This window comes from Camelus bactrianus, chromosome 9 (assembly GCF_048773025.1).
Source record: "Camelus bactrianus isolate YW-2024 breed Bactrian camel chromosome 9, ASM4877302v1, whole genome shotgun sequence".
NCBI lineage: Eukaryota > Metazoa > Chordata > Mammalia > Artiodactyla > Camelidae > Camelus > Camelus bactrianus.
In genome coordinates this window covers 68,989,179-69,012,392 of record NC_133547.1, presented here as the reverse complement: position 1 = coordinate 69,012,392, position 23,214 = coordinate 68,989,179, and the positions used below count along the sequence as shown (strand labels likewise).

General features: G+C 39.9%; 2 protein-coding genes across 7 annotated transcripts in view; one reads left to right on the top strand and one right to left on the bottom strand.

Annotated features, from left to right (window-relative positions):
- The first annotated feature begins 911 nt into the window (after nt 1–911).
- Nucleotides 912–4,397, top strand: SETD6 (SET domain containing 6, protein lysine methyltransferase). Its single transcript, XM_045504529.2, has 9 exons — nt 912–1,037; nt 1,265–1,354; nt 1,436–1,580; nt 1,660–1,801; nt 1,922–2,116; nt 2,246–2,366; nt 3,181–3,361; nt 3,530–3,672; nt 3,854–4,397. Exons 1-9 carry the CDS (start codon nt 1,011–1,013, stop codon nt 4,157–4,159), a joined length of 1,350 nt encoding a protein of 449 aa, XP_045360485.2. The 5' UTR covers nt 912–1,010; the 3' UTR covers nt 4,160–4,397.
- A 1,368-nt stretch (nt 4,398–5,765) lies between these two features.
- CNOT1 (CCR4-NOT transcription complex subunit 1) overlaps nt 5,766–23,214 on the bottom strand; it is a 95,008-nt gene continuing 77,559 nt past the window's right edge. For 3 of the 6 annotated variants that reach the window (XM_010967251.3, XM_010967252.3, XM_045504526.2), the window contains exons 34-49: nt 22,723–22,842; nt 21,340–21,531; nt 20,641–20,783; nt 20,049–20,157; nt 19,781–19,950; nt 18,866–19,118; nt 16,438–16,686; nt 15,316–15,479; nt 14,992–15,109; nt 13,760–13,861; nt 11,125–11,298; nt 10,102–10,251; nt 9,248–9,428; nt 7,724–7,856; nt 6,300–6,434; nt 5,766–6,119 (exon numbers count right to left, since the gene is read on the bottom strand). In XM_010967251.3, coding sequence (XP_010965553.1) covers nt 6,041–6,119; nt 6,300–6,434; nt 7,724–7,856; nt 9,248–9,428; nt 10,102–10,251; nt 11,125–11,298; nt 13,760–13,861; nt 14,992–15,109; nt 15,316–15,479; nt 16,438–16,686; nt 18,866–19,118; nt 19,781–19,950; nt 20,049–20,157; nt 20,641–20,783; nt 21,340–21,531; nt 22,723–22,842 — 2,472 coding nt within the window. In that variant the 3' untranslated portion in view covers nt 5,766–6,040. The remainder of the gene's footprint in view (nt 6,120–6,299; nt 6,435–7,723; nt 7,857–9,247; nt 9,429–10,101; nt 10,252–11,124; nt 11,299–13,759; nt 13,862–14,991; nt 15,110–15,315; nt 15,480–16,437; nt 16,687–18,865; nt 19,119–19,780; nt 19,951–20,048; nt 20,158–20,640; nt 20,784–21,339; nt 21,532–22,722; nt 22,843–23,214) is intronic. The other 3 variants (XM_010967253.3, XM_010967254.3, XM_045504527.2) reach the window with 1 other exon arrangement.

Here is a 23,214-nt window from a genome sequence, read left to right as displayed (position 1 = left end):
GTATGGTGGTGCCATGCCCATCTTGGGAAGTTTTGGGAAGAGAACAATGTTGAGGCTGGTGAGCCTAGTGCTTCTTGGGTTTTAGGTGGGGCTGAACGTTCAGGGTGAAGACAGGCATTTCCATTCATCTCTGAATTTCCACATCTTGCCATATTATCTTACCAATCATTACAGTAATTCTACAGGGCAAATATTAATTATCTTAGTTTCACAGGAAACTGAATTTGCCCTAACTAGAGACCAAGCTGGGAGCTGGCCTTGGCATTATTTGACTTCAAAGCCCAAGCCTGTAACCTCTATATTCGCTGCCTCATTTTCTTAAATTTAATGGCATGCTACTTCCCCATGGTTAACCACCATTTCTGATTTCATTCCCCCAGCCACTAAATAGATACTGAGTTCCAGCTGTGTATCAGCTAATAAAGAAGCAAGTAAATAAAAATAAACACCATGTGCTATGCAGATGAAAACAGAGGTCTATTCTAGCTCTGGGAGCCCTGCCCACACCACTTCGAAACACAGGCGCAAACTGCACTAATTGAGCAAATAAAACGGACTGTAGCTAAAAGGGGGTCGAGATCTGGAAGGCGGGCAGCGGCCCACCTGGACGCGCTCACAGCCTGCCAGCCTCTAGGCCTTCGCATCGCATCTAGAAATGAGATTTTGCAGTTCACCAGGACTTCTACCCCGAGGAGTCTCAGCTGTCGGAGACCAAAGTTGAGGAGGGTTGTGCCTGCCTCAGACCAGGCTCAAGGCGGTAAGGGGACAAGTCTTTCTGCACTCGACCGCACGTTTTCTAAACTCAACTGGGGACACCTAGCCTCAGGATGGTCTCAGCAAGAATGACGTGAGCAGGTGCAACCCCTAACTCGTCTTCCGCATGGAAGCTGAAACGAACGTCACGTGGTCCCGGGGCGGGGACATAGGCCCGGCCCCCGAGAGTCCAGCCCCTGGATGCCGGAAGCGCCCGCGCGGGTCTACTGACCCGTGGGGCCAAGCGCCCTCGGACAATGGCGACCCAGGCGAAGCGCCGGCGGGTAAGTCGCGGGGGAGGCGCGGGCCTACCCCTCTCCACGGCGCCTCGCAGCCCCTCAGCCCGCAGTGCCGTCCCACGCGCCTGCTCCGCGCCCTCCCGCGGGCCTTTTGCAGCTCCCCGCCTCCCCTCCCCCAACCCGGGCCCCTTCTCCGCGCGCGCGCCGCAGTCTTCTCCGCCCCCAGAGAGCTCCCCTGGGCGGGGCCTCGCCACTGCGCTTGCTTACCCCAGGAGGCCGGGCCTGTGGGCTGCGAAGACCCGGCCCCGGTGGCCGGCTTCCTGAGCTGGTGCCGGCGGGTGGGGCTGGAGCTGAGTCCCAAGGTGAGTGAGGGGCAGGGTGGAGACGGGCGCGGCGGGGACGGGGGCGCGGGTCATCTGTGACCCGCAGCTCCCTGTGCTTAGGTGGCGGTGAGCCAGCAGGGCACGGTGGCCGGCTACGGCATGGTGGCCCGGGAGAGCGTGCAGCCCGGGGAGCTGCTGTTCGCGGTGCCGCGGGCCGCGGTCCTGTCCCAGCACACCTGCTCAATCAGCGGCCTGCTAGAGCGAGGTGGGCACGCCCGAGGGGGTGGGACACTGAGGCGGGCCCCGCGGGGTCGGCAGGGCCCTAACCTCTGTGTCTCCCTCAGAGCGAGGTGCGCTGCAGAGCCAGTCGGGCTGGGTGCCACTGCTGCTGGCACTGCTCCACGAGCTGCAGGCTCCGGCCTCGCCCTGGAGCCCCTACTTTGCGCTCTGGCCCGAGCTGGGCCGCTTGGAGCACCCCATGTTCTGGTGAGAGCCGGGAGGGGCTGGGAAGCGCCAGCACGGTAGCCTGGCTCGAACCGACCCGCCTCTGGGCCAGGGGTCCCAAACGCAAGTCTCGGTAGAACCTGGGTGGGGGTGTCACTGCAGGCCAGAGGAGGAGCGCCGGCGATTGCTGCAGGGCACAGGCGTACCTGAGGCCGTGGAGAAAGATTTGGCCAGCATCCGCAGCGAGTATTATTCCATCGTGCTGCCTTTCATGGAAGCCCACCCCGATCTGTTCAGCCCCAGGGTTCGCTCTCTGGAACTCTACCACCAGCTTGTGGCCCTTGTGATGGCCTACAGGTCAGTGAGCAGAGCCTTTAAAAGGACCCTTTTCTTTAGAGCTCTATTGAGGGACGAGAGGGGAAAGAACAGTGAACCCCACCCCGTCTCACCCTATATTGGGCTTTAGCAAACTTCTCTCTGTGGCAGCTTTCAGGAACCACTGGAGGAAGAGGAGGATGAAAAGGAGCCAAACTCCCCTTTGATGGTGCCTGCTGCAGACATACTAAACCACTTAGCCAATCACAATGCCAATCTAGAATACTCTCCAGTGAGTGGATCCCTCCCATTCTTGTTCTTAGGGGCATTGATGATTGGGCATTTGATTCAAACCAGTGTCACTTAATGCTGGCCTGGCAGTTGAGCTAAATAGGCTCCATTCTCCTTATACTAAAAATGAGTAGGTGAAGTGAGCTTTTCCTCTCTGTACTTTGCATGTTTCATTGAAATCGTCTGAACACAAAACATTTCAAAGCTGCTCCCCCCACCCCAAAAAAAGTTGGGGTTAATCCTCTGGTCAACCGCGTATCATTTATTTGATGCTACAGGTTGGTTGCTCTGTGCAGTGCCAGTGAACCAAGATTGTTGGGGCCTTGTGGACAGCAGTCTGACAGCCATAGTGTCAACACTTTTCAGGAGAGGGGATGTTGGTTAGGTCAAAGGTTTAAGATGATACTAGGATTGTATTTATATTAATTCTCTTTATTAAGAGGAAAGTTGCAGTTATTTATGGAATTAAAAATTATGAAATGGCTGTTATTTTAAAATCCATGTCCCTATTTGCTGTTCCTACTTTGATCTAGGTTTATTTGTTCATTTTAAAAGCTAGCAACTTTTAAAATGCTGGAGATGACTGAGCTAGTTTCACCTACTAAAACACTGGGCTGACCTTTAGCCTTTGCAAGTCTCACCCCTTTCATTTTACAGTGCAGGATTTTAACAGGAGCTAAAGGTAGAATGTTGATAGGTATAGCATCAGTCTCATCACTGAACTGTACCTGCTGGAGGCTCCTCCTAGGAGGGAAGTAATGTTCATGGGGATGGCCTGGAAAGGGCCTGGCCCCAGCTTCTCCCTTCCACCCCAGAACTGTCTTCGGATGGTGGCCACTCAGCCCATTCCTAAAGGCCATGAGATTTTCAACACTTATGGGCAAATGGCTAATTGGCAACTGATTCACATGTACGGTTTTGTTGAACCATATCCTGACAACACGGATGACACAGCTGACATTCAGATGGTGACAGTTCGTGAAGCAGCATTACAGGGTGAGTGTCTCAGTACACTTCAGATGTTGGTGTGTGTGTCTCCATCCCTGCCCCAGGTGCTCTGCCAAGTAGCAATTGCCTCTTTTTTTGTAGACTAGGTAGAAGACTCAGGAGAAATGAGCTCTTGGGTATACTGAGACCCTCATGTGAGTACTTTTCTATCTACAGGAACAAAAGTTGAAGCTGAGAGACTCCTACTGTATGAACGCTGGGATTTCTTATGCAAACTGGAGATGGTAGGGGAAGAGGGAGCCTTCGTGATTGGGAGGGAGGAGGTGCTGACTGAAGAGGAACTGACCACCACACTCAAGGTAAAGGGCTGAGCATGCCATTTAATGCTCAAAATAGCTCAAGTTATTTAGAACTAGATGAAAGGAAAGGTGGGATGGAGGGTGAGAACACTTAAACGTGGCCAGGATAGACTGGCTTCTCTAAATTTCAGAAATACGCAAGTAGTAGATCCTAATTAAAGGGCCCCATGTTTGCTTCTAGGTACTGTGCATGCCTGCTGAGGAGTTCAGAGAGTTTAAAGACCAGGATGGATGGGGAGATGATAAAAGGGAAGAGGACAGCCTGACAATCACAAATATCCCCAAACTCAAAGCATCATGGAGACAGCTTCTTCGGGACAGTGTCTTGTTGACCCTGCAAACCTATGCCACAGACTTAAAAACTGAACAAGATTTACTGAGTAATAAGGAGGTCTACGCCAAACTTAGCTGGAGGGAACAGCAAGCCTTACAGGTTCGTTACGGTCAGAAGATGATCTTACACCAGTTGTTGGAACTGACAAGTTAGCAGGTTCTCTGTTGCCTGCAGGAGCGTCCAGGAAAACTTCATTCTAAGTTGATACTCACCGATGCTTGAAAAGAAGGAAAATTCGGACCTTTTGCTTTGCTTTTCATATTACAAGGAAAAGTAGCAAAGTTGTCTAGGATGAACTCTGAGGTAGGCGTGACATGCTTAAGGATCAGAAGCGGTAGACTTGGGAATCACTGCTTACTGTTACTAAGACTAATAAATTTTATAGCTTTTATTCTCGGTTTGAACCAAAGTTAGCAGAATGTGGTAGTGATAGGTTTTGTTGTAGTCTAGCAGTTAGTAACATGGACTGAAAGTTGACCTGGTTCAAATACAGGTCTATTTTGAGCAAGTCACTTTCCCTTTGTTTCTTAAACAACTGTTTCCTTTTAGAGGATTTAATAAGCTATGTCACTGGGACTCAGAACAATTGTTTTAATTCCTTAGCCTGGATGGCACAACTCACCCTTAAGACACCAATGACACTCAAGCCCTCATGGAAGATTTTTATTTAATCTTGAAACTTTTTGTCCTCTCTGGTCATAAAATTTGAGTCTTGACAAGGGTAAGGTATATAAATGGGATATGTTTTAAATATGTACCTATTTTTAAAAATTGTATCAAAACACTCATGAAGGTAAAGAATATTTTTAAATGGGCACCTTGAAGTTGTTTAACCATAGAAACTTACTCCAACAATGTTTCACTGTTGGAAAGGAAAAAGAAAAACACTACACAAAAATCACTTCCTTGTTCCAACATGCCAGATTGGGAGCAGAAGCTGGTATCTCCCAGTGGCCCCAGGGGGTGGGCTGGGCCTGTCCACGTTCCTCCTCACCACCAGCACTGGCTGCTCCTGAGAAAGGCACAGTGGACGCACACGTGTGTCATGACTTTAATGTTCGACTACAGTATGCATACACATACAAGAAGTAGGGAAGCTAAAGCCCAGGAACTAGAAAGGCTATAAAATACAACACATGGACCAATACATTTACAAAACATCCAAAATCCTTACAAAAGGGGCTGTATTGGTCCTTTTGACTTTTTTGTTGCTGTTCAACTTAGCCTGTATGGCTGTTCATTGGGCTAATGGGTGAGGGCAAGTCAAAGTATTTGGTTCCTTTCCCCACAGTTTACAAGTTAGACAGGGGTGGGGGTGGGGGTGGGGGGCTTTGAGGCCTGGTCTGGCTTCCCTTTATAAAAAGAGGTGTCTCACAGGGCCCACCGGGGTATTTCTCCAGCAGAAATGAGAAAATGATGCTCTTCCAGGAGCCAGCTTTAGAGTTCGGGAAGAGGCAAAACAGAAGAAACACATGAGATCGCAACTGTGATCTCTCTGCATGGTCTCTGGCATACCAAATTCTACACATCCACATTTTAAACAACTTGGTGATATTCAAGGTCCCCATCCACATAAAAAAAAAAAAAAAAAGTTACATGGCTTTCTTGCTATTCTTCGGGACACCAGGAATGTCAGAAGACATGGAGCTATGCCCCCCAGACATGTGCATGGATGTCAACAGCAGCCTCTTCAATTATAAGCCGGGCAGGTACCGGTTTACCTACTTGCCTTGGACACATTTTGCACAAACCCAAGAAGTTCCAGACAAAGGTTTTCTCTTTCATGTATTTACACAAGTTGAAAATGATATTCACAGCATCTTCTAAATTTTGGCCAAGAGTCAAAAAAATGCATTTAAACTTTGGAACGTGGCCACATAGACAGGAAGCTGACCCAAACAGTAATTGGGGCAGACACCGAGAACCAAAGGGCCGGAAAAGTCAGGAAGAGCTGAAAGGATCTTCAGCCAGTTTATGAACCTCGTACAGTGGGACCTCCAGGCTGACACATTTACAACAGAGATGCGATTCCACCTAACTGGCACCTGTCCCTTCCATTACTTGCTGAGCCTGCTTCTGTCCCATGCAGCACTGTGCGACCGACTGGAATAACCTGAAGAATGGAGACAGTTACAAGTCTGTGAGCAAAGTTCAGGCCTGAGCAAACCCTGCGTCTTACTAATTTTGGCTACTTAATTGCCTTCTTAATTACCCACCCAAGCTAGGGCTATCAAATAATTTTCATTCTCCTTTCTCATTCTTAAAACAATTAAAAACAGTACTTTCAACTCACTTTTCAATTTCTGGGGCACAGTGTACAAACTCATGGTTCCAGAACTTAAATGCTGGATTTTTAATCAACTCAATGAAGGTAATAAGAAGACCCCAAGGATGTGGCCTATTTACAATCAACCGTTCCAAAAGGACCCTGGACAAGGGGAGGAGAAAAATTAGTTAATGCAGAGAGATACAAATTCATGACTACTTTTTCATTATCTTTTTTTCTAACTCTTCTCCCTACACACAAAGTTGTTAGCTTTACAAAAGGTAGGTGGATCAGTATCTTTTATATAATAGCAAGTAGATCCTAGAATTACATAACATGGGTTTGAATCCCACCTCTTCCCATTACTGAGCCTAGAAGACTAAGATAAAGGATAATAGTGTCAGATTACATGGCACACAGAAGGTAATCACTTAAAGAATACACAATCAATACAAGTAAATAGGAGGCCGCCCTCCCTTCTGAGTGAGACAGCCTGCACTCTGTGGAGTGTGTCAACTTCTACTTTAAGCACCCAACCTCCTACACCTCATGGCCTTTCTCTTGCCTTCTAAAATGGCCTGCACTCTGTCTATGGAGTATGTTTTCCTCTAAATAAATCTACCTCAAAAAGGAAACAAGAATTCTAATACTATTAGTATATGTGATAACTAGGTGGGACAATTCTTCTGAATGGCAGTTAATACTGGCTTAAATATTCACATCCTTTGACCTACCCCAACTATACTTCTAAATTCACCCTAAGGACATAATGAAACACAAAAATAAAGATTTAAGGACAAGGACGTTCACTACATCTTTATATATAGTCACAAAATGGGACTATCATCTAAACATCTAATAATAAAATGCTAGTTAATTTTTGGCATATACACCTAAGGAATGTTGTATCTAATACCCAGAAACTACTATGAGGTGAAGGGGTAAGTTTACGAACTCTGGTCCAGTTTTTAAAGTTTGTGTATACATCTCACTAGAATGTACCCATTTCTGGACCTCCAATGCTGTACACAGTCCAAATAATCTGCAACAGTTAGGAAAACACAAGTATGATCCTGTTATTTATCCTGCTTAAAGCCTTTCAACCTAGAGGTAATGGCCTTTTAAAAGGCCTGTGTGATTCAGGACTCTGAATAAAAATGCTGACACAACCACCTGGGAGGAAAACTCCTAACCTATCAAAATGCTGGTGGCCTTTTGTTGAAAACTAGTTTTTGTTTCAGCCACGATTAATGGGTCTCTACCTGTGATTTTTTTGTGCCCATTAGACTAATTATTAGAAGGGCAGGAACCATGTCCATTTCATTCACAACTATTTAACACATAAAAGATGCTCAGTGAACACTGAATGCACAGAGAAAACACTCAGAATTAATAATAAAGGGGAAGAGGCTCCATTTAGAAGCCACTGAAAAATATGACTCCTCTCTTACCTTGTGATCTGTTCTTGGATAGCTTCAGTGTTGGCCTCTGCAAACAGGTACAGCATGGTGCAGCTGAAGTAGTGAGTGTGGCTATTTGGGTACCGCAGCTGATTTGCAATTGCATTCAAGAAGAGATACCGACCTGGAAATTAAGAAAACTCAGCTTAGTAAGAATTTGCTCTGAAAGGCCAACATGAGATGACAAATCTTTCTGAATAGAGTTTGGATTTCTGATATAGGCTCTCAAATTATCCTTTGGTTTCAACCTATGGTTCTCAGGTCCCCAAAGAATTTTCATTTCTATGGGTTTTACGTTACTATTTACACATTAAAAACTTTTTAGTTAAAAAAAATAGTCTATTTAAAAATAAGAGAACTACTGTATGTTAATATAACATGTTAATAAAAAAGTATTTCTCCCCCCAAAATAGTAAAGAATGTCACTTTTATATTCTGCAGGATTCTTATTTCTGCCCTTGTGTTCAATCTATTCCAATATGGTACTTCATGTAGCCTCTGGACACCTCCACCGTACACTTGTGACAAGTGAGTGTGGAGAAAAAAGCAAATGTATTATTATGAAAATAGTTTTGATCTCACAGCCCCTGTATAAGGGTGTTGGGGAATATTCCCTAAGTGTTTCCAGACTATACTTTGAGAAATGCTAGTTTAAAGTATATTGGAATAAATATTATCTTAATTGGATTTGGCTGTCTGCCTGTGCTTGATATTACTCAGGTTTATAAGGCTATCACAGTGAGTTTTTACATCCCCTTAAAGGCTATACATACCCCCCACTTTTTGGTGGGCTCTGGACGTAATGGTATTTAATTGTGTTGAATCTTGATTTTAAGCTATCTCAAACCCTTTCCTACAAATAGTCAAGTTAATACATGTATATAACTCAAAACCAGCCTCTCAAGAGTCCACAGCAAAGTTAAAAGTAGGCATCCTTCTAAAGTATGTGTATGTTAAAATGAGGGCTGTACAGCTGGTCACCACCTGCTACAGTCTCTGTTGTGTCAGAACGAATACAGAGTACCAGAAGCTGGAGCTCAACCAGGCAAGGTGCGGCCTGTAATACGAGTTATACTGTGAACTTTTTGCAGAAAATGGAGGGAAAGTCCTATTCATTAATCTTTATACACCTAATATTTAACATATTGCCTGGCAAAGAGGCACTGATAAATGCAGGAATAAAAGGCAGGCTAACAAAACAAGTTAACATGAGCCTATTTTGAAAACGAGCCTAGTGAAAAGAAAATGTTATTTTCACACTAAAAAACCCACTCCACTCACTCACACTGAAATATTAACTAACGTAGTAAGGATTACGGATGAGTCCTTTCCTTTATGCTATTCTGTGTTTTCTGCATTAAGCAGATACTATATGCAACTAAAGATAAAATAACCAGCCAGGACCATAACCATATTGACCGAATATTCTCTCTTGTGGTTCAAAGTATTTTTAGGACCAGATTGTGACAAAAAGTATAGAGAGCTTCACCCTGAGAATTGGCAGGCTTCACTCACCTTCAGTGTCCAAGTCCACAGCCAGGTTCTGGAAGATGTCCATGTGAGCCGAGTGGGTGATCGTGCTCATAGAAGGTGTGCTGCCCTTGTTGTGGATGTGTGCAATGGCCTGAGTCCCTACGTAGAGCACCAGTGCATTAATGAGCTGGAGGTTGTAGCGATTGCCAGGCTCATTGGATACCTAAATGAACAAAACAGAAACTCCTGACTTATTCTCACAAAGGATGGATTCAGGCATCAGTATTTCAAAGAACCCTCTTTATGTCTTTCAGAGAAACGCTGAACTGCTCCCAGTATTGTGACTTAAATTTTAGAAATCCGCTGGAATGTATGAGGCTATTCAACACATACACCGCCTAAGGTTGGTTGTGTCAACAACAGAAACATGATTTCCCTTGAGAAGCCAAAGCTTTAATAGTTACCAGCACAAAAATAAAGTTTGAGACCAATTATAAAAAAGATATGGAGAGGGGAAAAAAGATGTGGTTTCTTGGTGTGGGAAGACTGGAAAGATAATATAACCTCCAATCATATTCTATACAGCAAATTGAACTGGAACCCATTTATTTAGAAGAGTCTTAGAGAATGAGAATGATAGTCAGCAGTCTATTCTTACAGAAAATCAGTTCATTTTCTGGTTGCTTCTTCCAAGGCTATAGCTTTGTGTCACTAGTAAAATGAACTAGCAAAATGTATAATCCAGTTAATTTCATCCAACCATTAGAAATGACAATGTTTTAAAACTTTTAAATCAGGTTGAAAAGACTAACTTCAAAAAGGCCACAGACAGGGCTGTGCACACAAAGTGCTTTCTATGAAAGACACAGACAAGAATTTAAGTCAAACTGAGTAACCTGTAGGTTGCTGCGCAAATCAGACAGAAAAGTGACAGGTGATCGAGTTTTAAGATAGGAATCCAAATCCTTTTTGAACTGAGGTGGCATCACTCCAGTAAAATTGGTTAGAATCCGGGGTGCGATATTAATTTCACTCAACATATCCACCTGCCACAGACAAATAAAAGAATCACAACCAGAAGCATTTGTAGAATTTAACAGCAAATTTTATCTATGCCAGAAAGTGGAAAGATTGTTCTTCTACAACTATACATGTTATAAATATCTTGAAGAGTAGAGATACCAGTTTTTACTAATCTTTAATTAGAAGAGTATATACAAAATGATAGTAGGCTCTCATTCTACACTATAGTACTTCTCACAAAGTAAGGCAGGATAGGTACCCTTTTGTGGAAAAGTCTAGTTTACACCACTAATTGCTTTTTTTCCTGGACTTCAATTTAAAATAAGGGTACAGAATGAGATTTCCTCACTTACCAAGAGCCCTAATCTTTGAAAAGATGCAGCAACAGAGTAAGACAATAACATACTTGCTACTCTTAAAAAAAAAAAAAAAAAGTAAAACATACATCAAAATTATAGTAGCTATGTCATCGTGGTATGATTTTAAACAGTCCCTTCTCTCCTTTACTTCAACAATTTTAACAAAACACAAGTACACACATCCAAAACACCTGTGAATTATGGCATTACAAATGTCTATTCTGCAATACTGTGCCACTGGGGCCACCCAGCAAATGACTGGCCCAACACCTAGGTTGAGGTTCTATAAGTAGAGCTAAATTTAATACCAAAATTGAAAACAGCAACTAGACAAATACCGTGAACCAATATTCAGCACTAGTATCATACTTTCTCTACTATATCAGGCTTAATACCATGACTGCTTCCTCCAAAGAGCCCTTAACTAACAAATAACTTATAGGTGTGTATGCTAGGGAGAGTAGGTAGCCCACATCAGAAAAAGGACTAAAACATTAAGATGTAATTTTCTTTTCCTTGAACTGTTTGGAACTTTACCTTCAGATTAGGAGTGAATGGGTCTGGGAGCCTCATGTTTCTTGGGAAGGCACTCAGGATCAGATTTCTTAGCTGGATACAATTAGGTGGAATCACATCACAGAATCCATAATGATAATCACAAAGGAACTCAGGGAAATCATGCAAAAGAACCAGCAGCACTCTCAAAGTGCCCTATTTTTTAAAAACAAGAAAAACATTGGCTATTTTCACACTAAGTAAGAAAATGGGAATAACATTTTTACTACTATGAATTTAACTTAAGTTTAAAAAATGGCAAAAGCATATTTCAAATGTATGCAGGCTTTAATTAACACTAACAATATCACAAGTGATTTATCAAAATGTTTATATTTGGGAATCATGAAAAGCTAGGTATCTGAAATTTATAATCTTAGATCTATGTGCTAGAAGAGGCCAGACAAAAACAAACAAACAAAAAAAAACCAGTGATATAAGCTTTTATCTTCAGAAACTGCAAAAAACACAGCTAATGAAAACCAAAATAAGTACAAGAAAAAAGAGCAGAAATCAATTAAAATTTTTTTCAAGAACAGGGGATGGAAATCAAAGCTAGCAAATTGGTTCTTGGAAAAGATTAATAAAACTGATTAACCCTACCAAGACTGATGGAGAAAACACAATACCAGTATTAGGAATGAAAAAGGACCTTCACTACAGATCCCACAGATGTGAAAGTTAAATTAAGAGACTATTATACAACTTCATGCTAATAAATTTGACAATTTAGACAAAGTACACAAATTACTTTAAAAAATATAACTTACCAAAACCCAAACAAAAAAAGAAAATCTAAATAGTCCTTAATAAAGAAGTTATTAAATATGTTGTTAAAACCCTTCACCTAAAGAAATTTCAAGGCCTAGATGGCTTCACTGGCAAATCTATAAAATATTTAAAGAAAATTTAGCATTATTCAAGATCTTAAGAAAATAGAAAAAGACTATTTTCCACCTCTTTCAATGAGGCTAGCATTTCAATGAGACTAACCTTGATACTAAAACCTTACATGAAAATTTTACAAAAATCCTAAAGAGTACAAAAAGAAATCAGTGCTGTATCACAATGAAATGGTCCAGGAGTGAACACAACGGCAGTTTAAGCATTTGAAAATTAATGGATTCATAACATAAACAGAAAAAAAAATTACATGATCTTGACTGCAAAAAAAAGCATTCAGTAAAATTCAATATCCATTAAACTATCAGCAGATTATGAATAGAAGGGCATTTCCTTAATCAGATAATGGTATCTGCAAAACAAAACTAGATATTTGCAAAAACATTATACTTAATGATGAATTACTGAAAGCTTTCCTCAAGCTCATTAATGAGATGAGTATGCCATTATCACTATCTTCTATTTCACACTGTTCTGGAGTTACTGGCCAGTGTGATAGGCAAGAAAACAAAAAAACCTATTATTACACACAGATGAAATGACTGTGTCTACAGAATACGCCCCCTCCCCTAAAATATACATATAAACTCTCAGGGAAAAAAAAGATTTAGCAAGGTAGCTGGATACAAGGCCAACATACAAAAATCAACTTTATTTCTATATACCACCAACAAATAAGAAATGAAAACTTAAAAAAATGTCTTTTACAGTTTCACAAAAACATCAATATTCAGGAATAAATCTAAGGAAAAACATTCAAAACCTGTATGCTGAAAACTACAAAAGGATTGCAGGGTAAAATAAAAGATCTAGATCTAACTAAAAGGAAATATGTATTTATGGATTTAAAGGCTCAACAGTATTAAGATGTCTGTACTCTCCAAACTCATCTATAGATTCAATGCAATCTCAATGTAAATCCCAGCAAGCTTTTAGAAGTGAAGCTGATGATAAAGTTATTTATTTATTTATTTAAATTTTGAGTGGGGAGGGAGGTAATTAGGTTTGTTTATTTATTTTAGAAGCGGTACTGGGGATTGAACCCAGGACCTAATGCATGCTAAGCATGCACTCAACCACTTGAGCTGTACCCTCCCCCCTGATTACAAAGTTTTTATGGGACTGCAAATGATACAGAATAGCCTGTGTTACAAGAGAGCAAAACTGAAGACGACTTGCTCTACCTGATTACTCTAGCTTTAGAGTAAGTCTTACATTCACCAAGGTTTGATACTGGCCTAAGAACAGATAAACAGATCAACTAGAGAGGTACCCATACATACATACATAGTCAACTATTTTGACATAGGTAAGGAATCAACTAACAGGAAATGAAGAACTTTAAAAATGATGTTGAAAAGTCTTATATATTTATTGGGCAGGAGGGTAACTAAAATGAAAAACAGACAATTTCAAGTACGGTAAGGATATGGAGAGAATTCTAATGTGCTTCTTGAAGAGTTAACTGGTATACACATTTTGTAAAACTGGCAGAGTCTACTAAGTTAAACATGAATATGAATACCTATGATCAGGTGCTGGTTATGCAAACATGTTTGATTTTTTGCACTTTTCTGAATATATGTTATACATTAAAAGCTTAATAAAACAAACAGGCCTCATATTCCCAGCTGAAGTGTTTTTAACTGCTTTAAGTTTTAACACTTAACACTTAGTGTTAATTATTTTAATTTTATAACTCCAAATTAATTACCTTGTAGAGGATTTGCATAGGTTTGGTGAGTTCCACATTTCTAAGGAAAGGCGCTAAATATTTGAATAAATCAATCAGTAGCTGTGCGTACATAGGCCATCCCTGAAAAAAAGAAATGAATCATAATTATACTCATTTGCCATTCTGCCACCAAAGAAGCTGCCCAAGCAGTTACACTGTGACTTGATTAATTTCTTCTTCATGTTAACGTAACTAGAGAATACAGACATTAATACCTTTCAAAGACTGGCATTAAAAAGGAGTGGGCAAAAATATGGAGATACTGAAAAAATAATGCTTAGAACAAACTGGCTCCAGAAAATCCAGGAAACATAGGTCCTTGCACCTGTAGCAAAAACTTAAATAGGGCACAAAACACAAAACACTGAGCCACCTGAGAAACTAGGGTCTGTTTACTTAATTCCTTCTTTTAAATCCTGGGTCTCAACCATTTGTTTTCCCATTCCCAATCCCTCAACTGCTGGCAAATAACCTCACCCAATTTACAACATGAATCTTCTATTTTCAGCCAAACACGGCCTGCTCACCATATCCCAATTATGTTCATTTGGGGGTAGTTTTATTCAATATATTCAATGTTTTTCCTCCTCCTGGAATGTATTTCTTCACTGAACAAAACCAACTCCATTTAAGGATTATTTCATGTTCTTTTTTTACCAAGCATATAATAGTCACATTTCCTTCTGATCTGAAGGGCCAATCAAGGGTACTTCCTAGAGTCACTTGTCATTTAATTGCAAGATGTAAGAGAACTTCTCATGTTAACTGTGTTTAGTCACAATTATACTAAAAACTCATTACTCAAACTTGATTCTAATTCTTCAAATACAGCAGAGACCAGTGGTCCTCTCAACCTTGAATGCAAGACTCTCTAGAGTGAGAACCTGGCAGGTTCTTGACCTCCATTACCCAGAGTTTTATACAGCTAGCTGTCTACAGAGGTGCTTTAAGGTTTCAACTTTTTTTCTCTTGAAAATCCTTAAGAGACTGACATAAGGTGACACACAACAGATATGAAGAAGCAGTACTCCAGTCACTGAGGAATGGCTTTCAGTGAAGTACTCTCTCTATGACTTGACTCCACAACTAAATATAAGAACTCCCAACTAAGCCTGAAAGAAAGAAGTACAATTACTACTGAATGACTAAGAGTGTTAATAAGCCCCAGGTAGTTACAGTCTTCATCTGTAGGAGATAAACTGCAGCCACACCTTCTGCTGTGGCGTATGTGCCAGCATTCTTGCAATAAATATCCGATGGGAGATCAGTTCAAGCCAAGCATACACAAAGCCAGGAGCTTTGGTAGGTCTCAAGATGTGGAATGTGTTGCTGAAAAAATAAAACCTTCGTCAGAAGCACAGTCCAACTTAAATACAGTAAACAATACATAAATATAATTAAGAGACAATATGCAACCTGCACTGTGAACCAACATGCCTGAAATCCACAAGAGTTCTACTTCTCAAATTTTACTACACTAAAACAGCAATCCTTAACAGGAAATCCTTAACAGTATTATATTAAACAATACTCACCAGAAAGCTGTAAGTGTCTGGAAATTAATGGTTTCCAATACATGCTCAGGTGCATTGAGTTCCAAGAGCAGCATAATAAAAATTCGATGGTAGGGAAGCTGCTGAAATTCACTTTGCCGAACATCATGATCCTGTAGGAGAACTCCCACTACTATACCAAGGACCTACAGAGCAGATTAGAGAGCTTGTAAATCATGAAGATAACTCATTTACCACTCTCTAGTCATGCTTCTTTACCTTGCATCCTTACACCCTACATGAGAAGGATATGAATATAAATTTATATGATGGTAGCCAAAAGGACCACATATTGGTTTGACTTGGCCTGAGGAGTTTTGTTATGTTTCCTTTGAATATCCTTGGACCAGACATGTATTCTTTCCACAAGAGCCTGCTGGTTTTTCTAAAGTTCTAAAAGTCAGCATACTACATCATATTTTATCATGTTAACACAATGAAGCAATCTAATTTTTCTGGTCTGTCATAAAGTTGACAAGAGGCAAATGGTTTAAAATACTTCTCTTGGTATTTAGTAGATGGGAGACAGGTAAGCTATTAGGCTTCAAAAATGTATTAAGAACTTGATTTTACCACTTAACAGTGAGGAATGTGATAACCCATTAGTAATTACCCAAGACCAAACTCTAAGTTCACTTTTGCACTATCTTAATATTCAAATTTCCAGGAGTTCTACTGTATAAATCAAGCAATACTGTATTTTGTTCCTTTTCAGAAAATCAAGACAACTGCAGTATCACTGGTGGTATCTGAGTTGCCAATCTATGCTATCAATGGACATATCTAGCCAATCTCAGTCAGTGATTCTGTATTTGGGGGCAAATCTCCTACTACCTAAATGTCTTCTAGTGTAGTCATTACCAAACATTAACATAACTAAAAATAGAGTATGAGTTTTTGTTTTGTTTTTTTAGGTGGGGTGGAGGGGGGTCCATTAAGGCACCATACTCTTCTTCTAAAATTCAATGATTATGTTTACATATCATCTATGAGTTTAATTTCTGGACAGAAGACATTACAAAATGTTTGGAGGGCCCTGTAGGGTTAAGAACCACTGATAAGACTTCAAGTGTGCAAAGACTAAAGCAAGAAAGGAGTTCAGACCTTATTCAGCAGATTAATCTTTGTGACAGTGTTGGTGGCCTCCCCTGAGTGCTTCACTAGCAGTGCAATGAGTCGGACAAAGGCATCCAGGTTGTGATAGCACTTGGCTCGGATCATGGTGGGATTAGCAGCAGGATTGTGCTGCTGCTCTGCCTGAGCACGGTAACTGATCTCAACACACATTTCAGTACAGAGACGAAAGAACCTTGTTATGAGGTCATCCGTCTTCAGGATTCCTTGCTGATGCATCTACCAAAAGAACAAAAACATTAAAAGGCAAATGAGATAATACACATGAATAAACTTCTAATTTTCATGTTTAAGAAATATTTCCTCATTTAATCCTACTGTCACATTTCTAATTCTTACTTTGTTTTAAAAAAAAAAGTGTCATGATAATGACTTCTCCATTAAGGACCCATGATAGAATTCCTTCAGTTTTAAGTTTGATGGGAAGTGAAAAAGAGCTAGTAACATGGCAATTTTGAACAGCACTCCATAGCCAATAATTCTGAAAGTTAACTATGCAAATTAAACCGTTAGTAACCCATTAAATCATATTAATACATTCTAGTCAATGTATATTTCCCCCAAGGAAGAGATTAAGTTACATATATTTTATGTTCTCACAGAATTTAAGAAAATTTCTTCCAACTGACTTAACCAATAACAACAAAGTTTTTGAAACTCCAACTAGCTACATTAGGAAAATCAAATAATTTATACAATAAGGAGGCACCAAATGAAAATGCTCACAGATCATACCCAATTATTTTAATATAAATTAAGTGGAAAGGGCAAGTTTATTTAAAAGAAAGGATAAAGTACAAATTTTATGACGTGATCTGGAAGTGAAGCAGAGCAGTTATTAAGCCAGTAGAAAAGAAGAAAAAGAAGATAGCGTAACAAGCATTAAGGCTGCAGAGGGAGGAGGTCAGTGCTTACTCAACAATGAAACCAAGCCCAGAATGAAAACTTGACAGTTATCTTGGAAATTTTAAAGTAATTTAACTGTCCCTTGATAAGTAATATAAAAGCTAAACTGATAAGAATATAGCCTAGCCGAGACAGAAGGCCAGCAAAGGGACTTTTCTACATTGAAATCTGAAAAACTAAAGGGGGAGAAGAAATGAGGACAGACTGCTATGATCAAGAGTGAGCATAAGAGGAAAAAGGAAGTTTCAAAGGATGCAAAAGAGAATAGAAAAGTATAATACAGTATCTTTTTCGAACCAAGAGAAGAAACGAGCAAATAAGCAAACAGGAAGAGCTGCGACAGGTGCCACATCCATACCCATGAAATATCAATGATCACAAAAACCAATTGATTAAAAATCCTTCCATCCAAATCAAACTGTAAACGTGCAGTAACAACTTTTCAAAGGGTATGTTTTGTAATTCCCTGGATTCTTTTAAGGGAAAAACTTAACTTAGTTTGCTTTACAAAGAAATCAGTCACCTTGAAAAGTAAATACAATTTCTAACAGCTTCTAAAATTCAAACCAACTCTTCCATGTTCATTTGTCATTTATCTGATAATATATCTAATCTATATCCTTTTTTTGGTGGCACACGTAATCTTTGGTCTCAGTTTGAAGAAATACAATGGTCAAACTGCAGAAATAAGCAAGTTATCTCTCCCTGAATGAACACTATTACAGCTCTACTGTAAGAACTTTAAGGCCAGTTTTGGGAAAGCATCACTCTCACCAGCCAAATAGTATGATTAGGACACAATGACTACTGGGTATGAAAGTGGCTAAAAGCAGCCAGTGATGATCAAAAACAAAATGCTCAATGGTACTCTTACAAATGTAGGCTCCCTTCCTGTATTTTTTTCCGTTCATCCTGTTCACAAATATTCCTGCTAGACTTAGTTTTTAGCTAGGGACTTGTTTCCTAACGCTTTAACTCAAAGCCTAATTTAGATCAAATGAAAATAAATACTAAACACTATTTCCCAAAAAACATGTTCATCAGTTTTCGGTAGATACGTGATTTAATTTAGAAAATGCAATAAAAAGCTCTACTATTTAAATACTTAAGGTTTTTATTTTTGCTTTTTTGCTGTTTTTTTAAAACATGGGCTATTATAAGAACTTTATTAGCCCATAATCCAATCATTGTTGATTATCAAGCTGATTAAATTACTCCATACATCTAGCAATTTCATTATTCATTATCTGACCCACTGTACTTTGTAGCTGTGACAATTGAAATCAGGTAAAAAGAACTAAAGGGGGTGGTGGGGAATGTTGACTTTACTGCTTAGTAACCAACGATGAGAAAATAAACTGTATCAGTTTAACAGAGTAATGATGATGACATTTTTGGTTTACATGAGTATGGAGGTAACTGACCACAGATACATAATACTGAGCTTTAATATTGGAGGTATCACACCCTACTTATGTTGAATAAAAAGCACCTTTCTTTCCAAAAGCTCTACCTGTCCAACAAACGCAGAGAAAGCTTTGGTACTGTCACGACCAGCTGCTGCTGAATGGTAGAGATTCACCCATTCCCTCAGTAGATATTCTGCCTTCTCCCTCAGGCCTGGAGGATCATCATACTCTGAGGCTTGAGAGATCCCAGAATGCATCATAAAGTTTGGGCCTCCATGAGCACGATCAATCATTGCTTCATAGTTGGATCGCACTACTTCCATCAGCTGGGGCAATCTAGTATAATAAATCCAGAAGGAAAATCAGTCTATTCATGGTTGTGATTTCAAGACATACAGTTGGACAATTTGCTTATTTAATACAAACTACAAGAGTGATGATCATTTTACCATTCCCATATTTAAACAAAACTATCCTTGATTTCTTCATATCTGTTTATTCATAGGGACATATGTGCAAATGACTGACCTCAGTTAAGCCACCTCTTGACAAAAAAAAATGATGCCCACTGAAATGGAGCTGATGTTCCTGATCAACAAATTATTCACTGCATGCCTACTATGTATCATGCTTTATGTTATTTATCTTAATTCTCAACAGTTCTTCAAGATATTGTTTCCATTTTATATAAGAAACAGGCTTAGGGAGGGTTAAGTCAACTTGCCTCAAATCAGATTTTAAGCATCAGAGCCAGGCCTTAAACAGAGGACTCTGACACCAAGTCTAGTGCTGTATACACTGCTCTATAGCAAGAAGGCTTGGCAGTTAGTTAAGCTCTCATACTTAAAGCGACAACACTAGGCCTCACCAAAGCTTACCATATGTTGTAGGTAAAGCAGTTATGTAACAGGTAATGTTAGTTAAGTTTGCACATTCATTTCTAAAGCTCATTCTTAAACTGTTGAATACACAAGGATCCCAAAGCATTTCAACCTCACCCTTCAGGAGCATTGCCTCTGGAGTGAGCATTAATCCTCATGAGGGTTTCAATGGTGTGGAAGAGATCTGCCTCAGTAACATGGGCAACACTCCTTTCATCCACCAGCAGGATTTTTACCAATTGCATAGCAAATGCCACAGCCATGTAGTTCAAACCATTCTCCATTGACTGGCAACATAGAAAGCACAATGTAAGAAAGACAACACTTACAACAAACACACTTCCCAACTACCAGAATCCCTTTTCCTCTTTATTTCCTTCCATACCTGAGCCAGGTGAAGATCATACTGTTGCATATTGACCAAATGATTGCGAATTAGCAACTCCACTGCCTCCACATTATATTTATATTCATCCCGACATTCAATTAGGCACCTAAAAAAGGTATTTCTTTACTCACAAAGGCTTAAACCATATTGTGTATCAATAGGTAAAATAAAGAACCCATTTTATTCAATGGTAACTTGTTCCAAATTAAGGAACGAGAAGCCAGGAGCAAATCAGTTTTCAAGATTCAAAATAGCCAGTAATTAAGAAGAACAGACAACCCAGTGTTAAAACTGAAGTTTTACTCTCAAAGGCTAGAAAACAAAGCATTCCATTTAAGATATTATTTATGTATGAATATCACTTCTATGAAACCACTGAAACCTTTTAAAACCAATGACCTATAATTTATTCCCCAAAACAAGATACTGGCTTCCTATATCCATCATGGGCACCAGATGGAAAAAGGATAAAAGTCAACAATTCTCTCACTACTTAAAATTAGAAATTCCTGCCTGAACATAAATAGGGCCATGTATGTCAGAAGGCAGGTCAATAAATATTACTCAGAATTCTAAGATGGCTACTGACCTTGTGATCTGTTTGTTACACCACGGAGACCCATATGCCCGGCCATCTTGAAGAGCTTTTAAGACCAAGAGGTGGCACTCCCTATAGCGAAGCAGGAGGTCGGCATCAGCACCACTGGTGGCATCTAGTAAGCCCTCTACAGCCTACAGAAGAAAAAAAAAGTGCTCAGAACTATGGAAAATAACAGTACTCAGCCCAATTATCAAAGTAAAGAACCAAATATTAATGCAAAGTACAATATACTTTCTAAAGCCTCAAGTCAACAGTCTCTCCACTCACCAAAATCCTTTTCACTTGCCTAACACAGAGACTCTCTAAGTTCTTTCCAGTTTATGCTGTGTTCTTCATTGTCAAGAAGGGCTTCAAGAAAGGCTTCACTGTCCTTACACAGTCAAAACCCAATATACCTTGCCCCATTATCCAAGTACTTGGATCAACCTATCCCTCAAAATGTAAAGGGATATCTTCCAAAGTTTCTTAAATTATCATAATTCTAGAAAAGCTTACATTAACAGGAAAAAAGAAAAGATTTTCTACTTTACTATTTGTAACGCACTGGAGAAAATCACCTGCTTATTACAGAACACAACTTGCTTTATATTATTTTAAGTCTTAAGGATAACTTAAGTAGATGATGGTGCAGGTCACTAGGCATTTACAAACCTAGTTTCTTCTAAAGGCCACAGTTTAAAAACTAACCTTCTGGAGCAATCCAAGAGCAGCTATGGCATCCCGAGAGTTTCGAGATAATACTACAACCTCCAAAAGACTCCTAAGAGCCTGAGCTTGAGGATTCATGGCCAAAGTCGGTGGGATGGCATGAAGATGCTGCTCCAGCTCTGTAATGCACTTATCATAAATCTGAGCTACATCATCTGTTGCCCAAGCTTGCTGTTTTAGAGGAGAAAACAACCAAAAAAGAGAAAAAAAGATTTTTCACCAGCACATACGAAAAGTCTGTTAATGTGTTTACTACCCCCACTTTTTTTCTTTTTCATCAAAATACCGAGGGCTTTTCCATTTCCCTTCCTGAACTATTTGGTCTTAATGCCATTAGGTGAGCAGTGCAGAGCAGGCATGGGGGGTGGGAGTTTTCACTTGACAGTGGAAAGCCTGGCAGACATCAACACAATCAAGTGATGAAAGAGAGCATGATAAATGGGACAGGGTGAGAGCAGTACCACTTGTAGCATCTAATAATCTGTCTTTGGCCTATGAAAGTAAATAATCCAAACCATGGAAAATATTGTATTCAGTCCAACTGTCAAAACCTGATAGGATAGACAGAATAAGAACACAGCACCATTTCTGTGATATTCTTATCACAAATGCACTAGGCTCAATCTATTCATGAGAACATACTGGACAAACCCAAATCAGGCCATTCTACAAAATCACTGGTCTATAATCTGAAAGCGTCTGGTCATAAAAAGATGAGAAAAGGAGCTGTACTGGATTGACCTGTGGGGAATTTTTCCCTAGTTTTTAAAATCTTTAAATATGATAACTAAACGAAACGTGTGATTCTGATTTAGATCAATTTACTACAAAAAGGTAGTATTTGCACACTTGGTAAAATATGGGTGAGGTCTAAGGATTAGATGATATTCACATATCAGTGCTAACTGCCTGATTTCAATGGTTATACTATGGTCACACAGGAGAACATCTTTGTAGAAAACACACAAAGGATTCAAAAGTGATTGAGACCTTAAGGTCAGCACCTATGTTCAAATGGTTCAAGGGTAAAATGCTTCCCTCCACATTTTCAACTTTTCTGTAAATGTTTCAAATTTTTAGAAAATCCTTTTACAAGGAACAAGGGAAGCCATGAGGTCACCATGTAAATTCCTTTAATTAGGCCAAACATGAAAGTTAAATCAACCTCATGGATTTAAACAAAACAAACAAAATCCTGAATGCCATGCTGATTTGATACAAAGAAACGTATACTCAACAACTCAATAGCTGTGGGTAATTTTTTCCCCCTATAATTTAAGCTCCCAGGAACAAATGACAGATTAGCAAAAAGATTCAAATTCAACTGTAAATTACTCAATTTAATTCAAGACAAGTATTTACCTTCATGGGCTGAGCTAAAAATCCTGTGGGCTGACTTAAATCATTCGTAGGCAAGAAGCCAGGCACATTGCGTGCAAACTCCTCATAAACAGCCAGCTGTTTTGGGTCAACACCACCAACCTTGGAAAAAGAAAACCTACTTTAACAGGATCCTTCTTCACAATCAAGGGAAACTTTTTCTCAAAGTGGAAAATTTGCATGGGAGTAAGCACAGGGAATTCTGAGAGGGGTGCACAGGAGCTGATAGAACGTGACTGAATGTGCATGCATGTGCAGACATACAGTTCAACAGTATTTCCTTTTTCCCTGAGACCTGTCAGAATTACCCTCATTTATAAATTAAGAGTTTTCCACACAAAAATGCCCCAAGTAGGACCATGTGGGAGCAATTCTCCAGTGGAGTTGATAAAAATGATCAGATTTCTCAACATCACCTTCACACCAAAAGGCAACTAGCAATAAAAACTCAAGAACCAGAAGGGAAGACTAGGT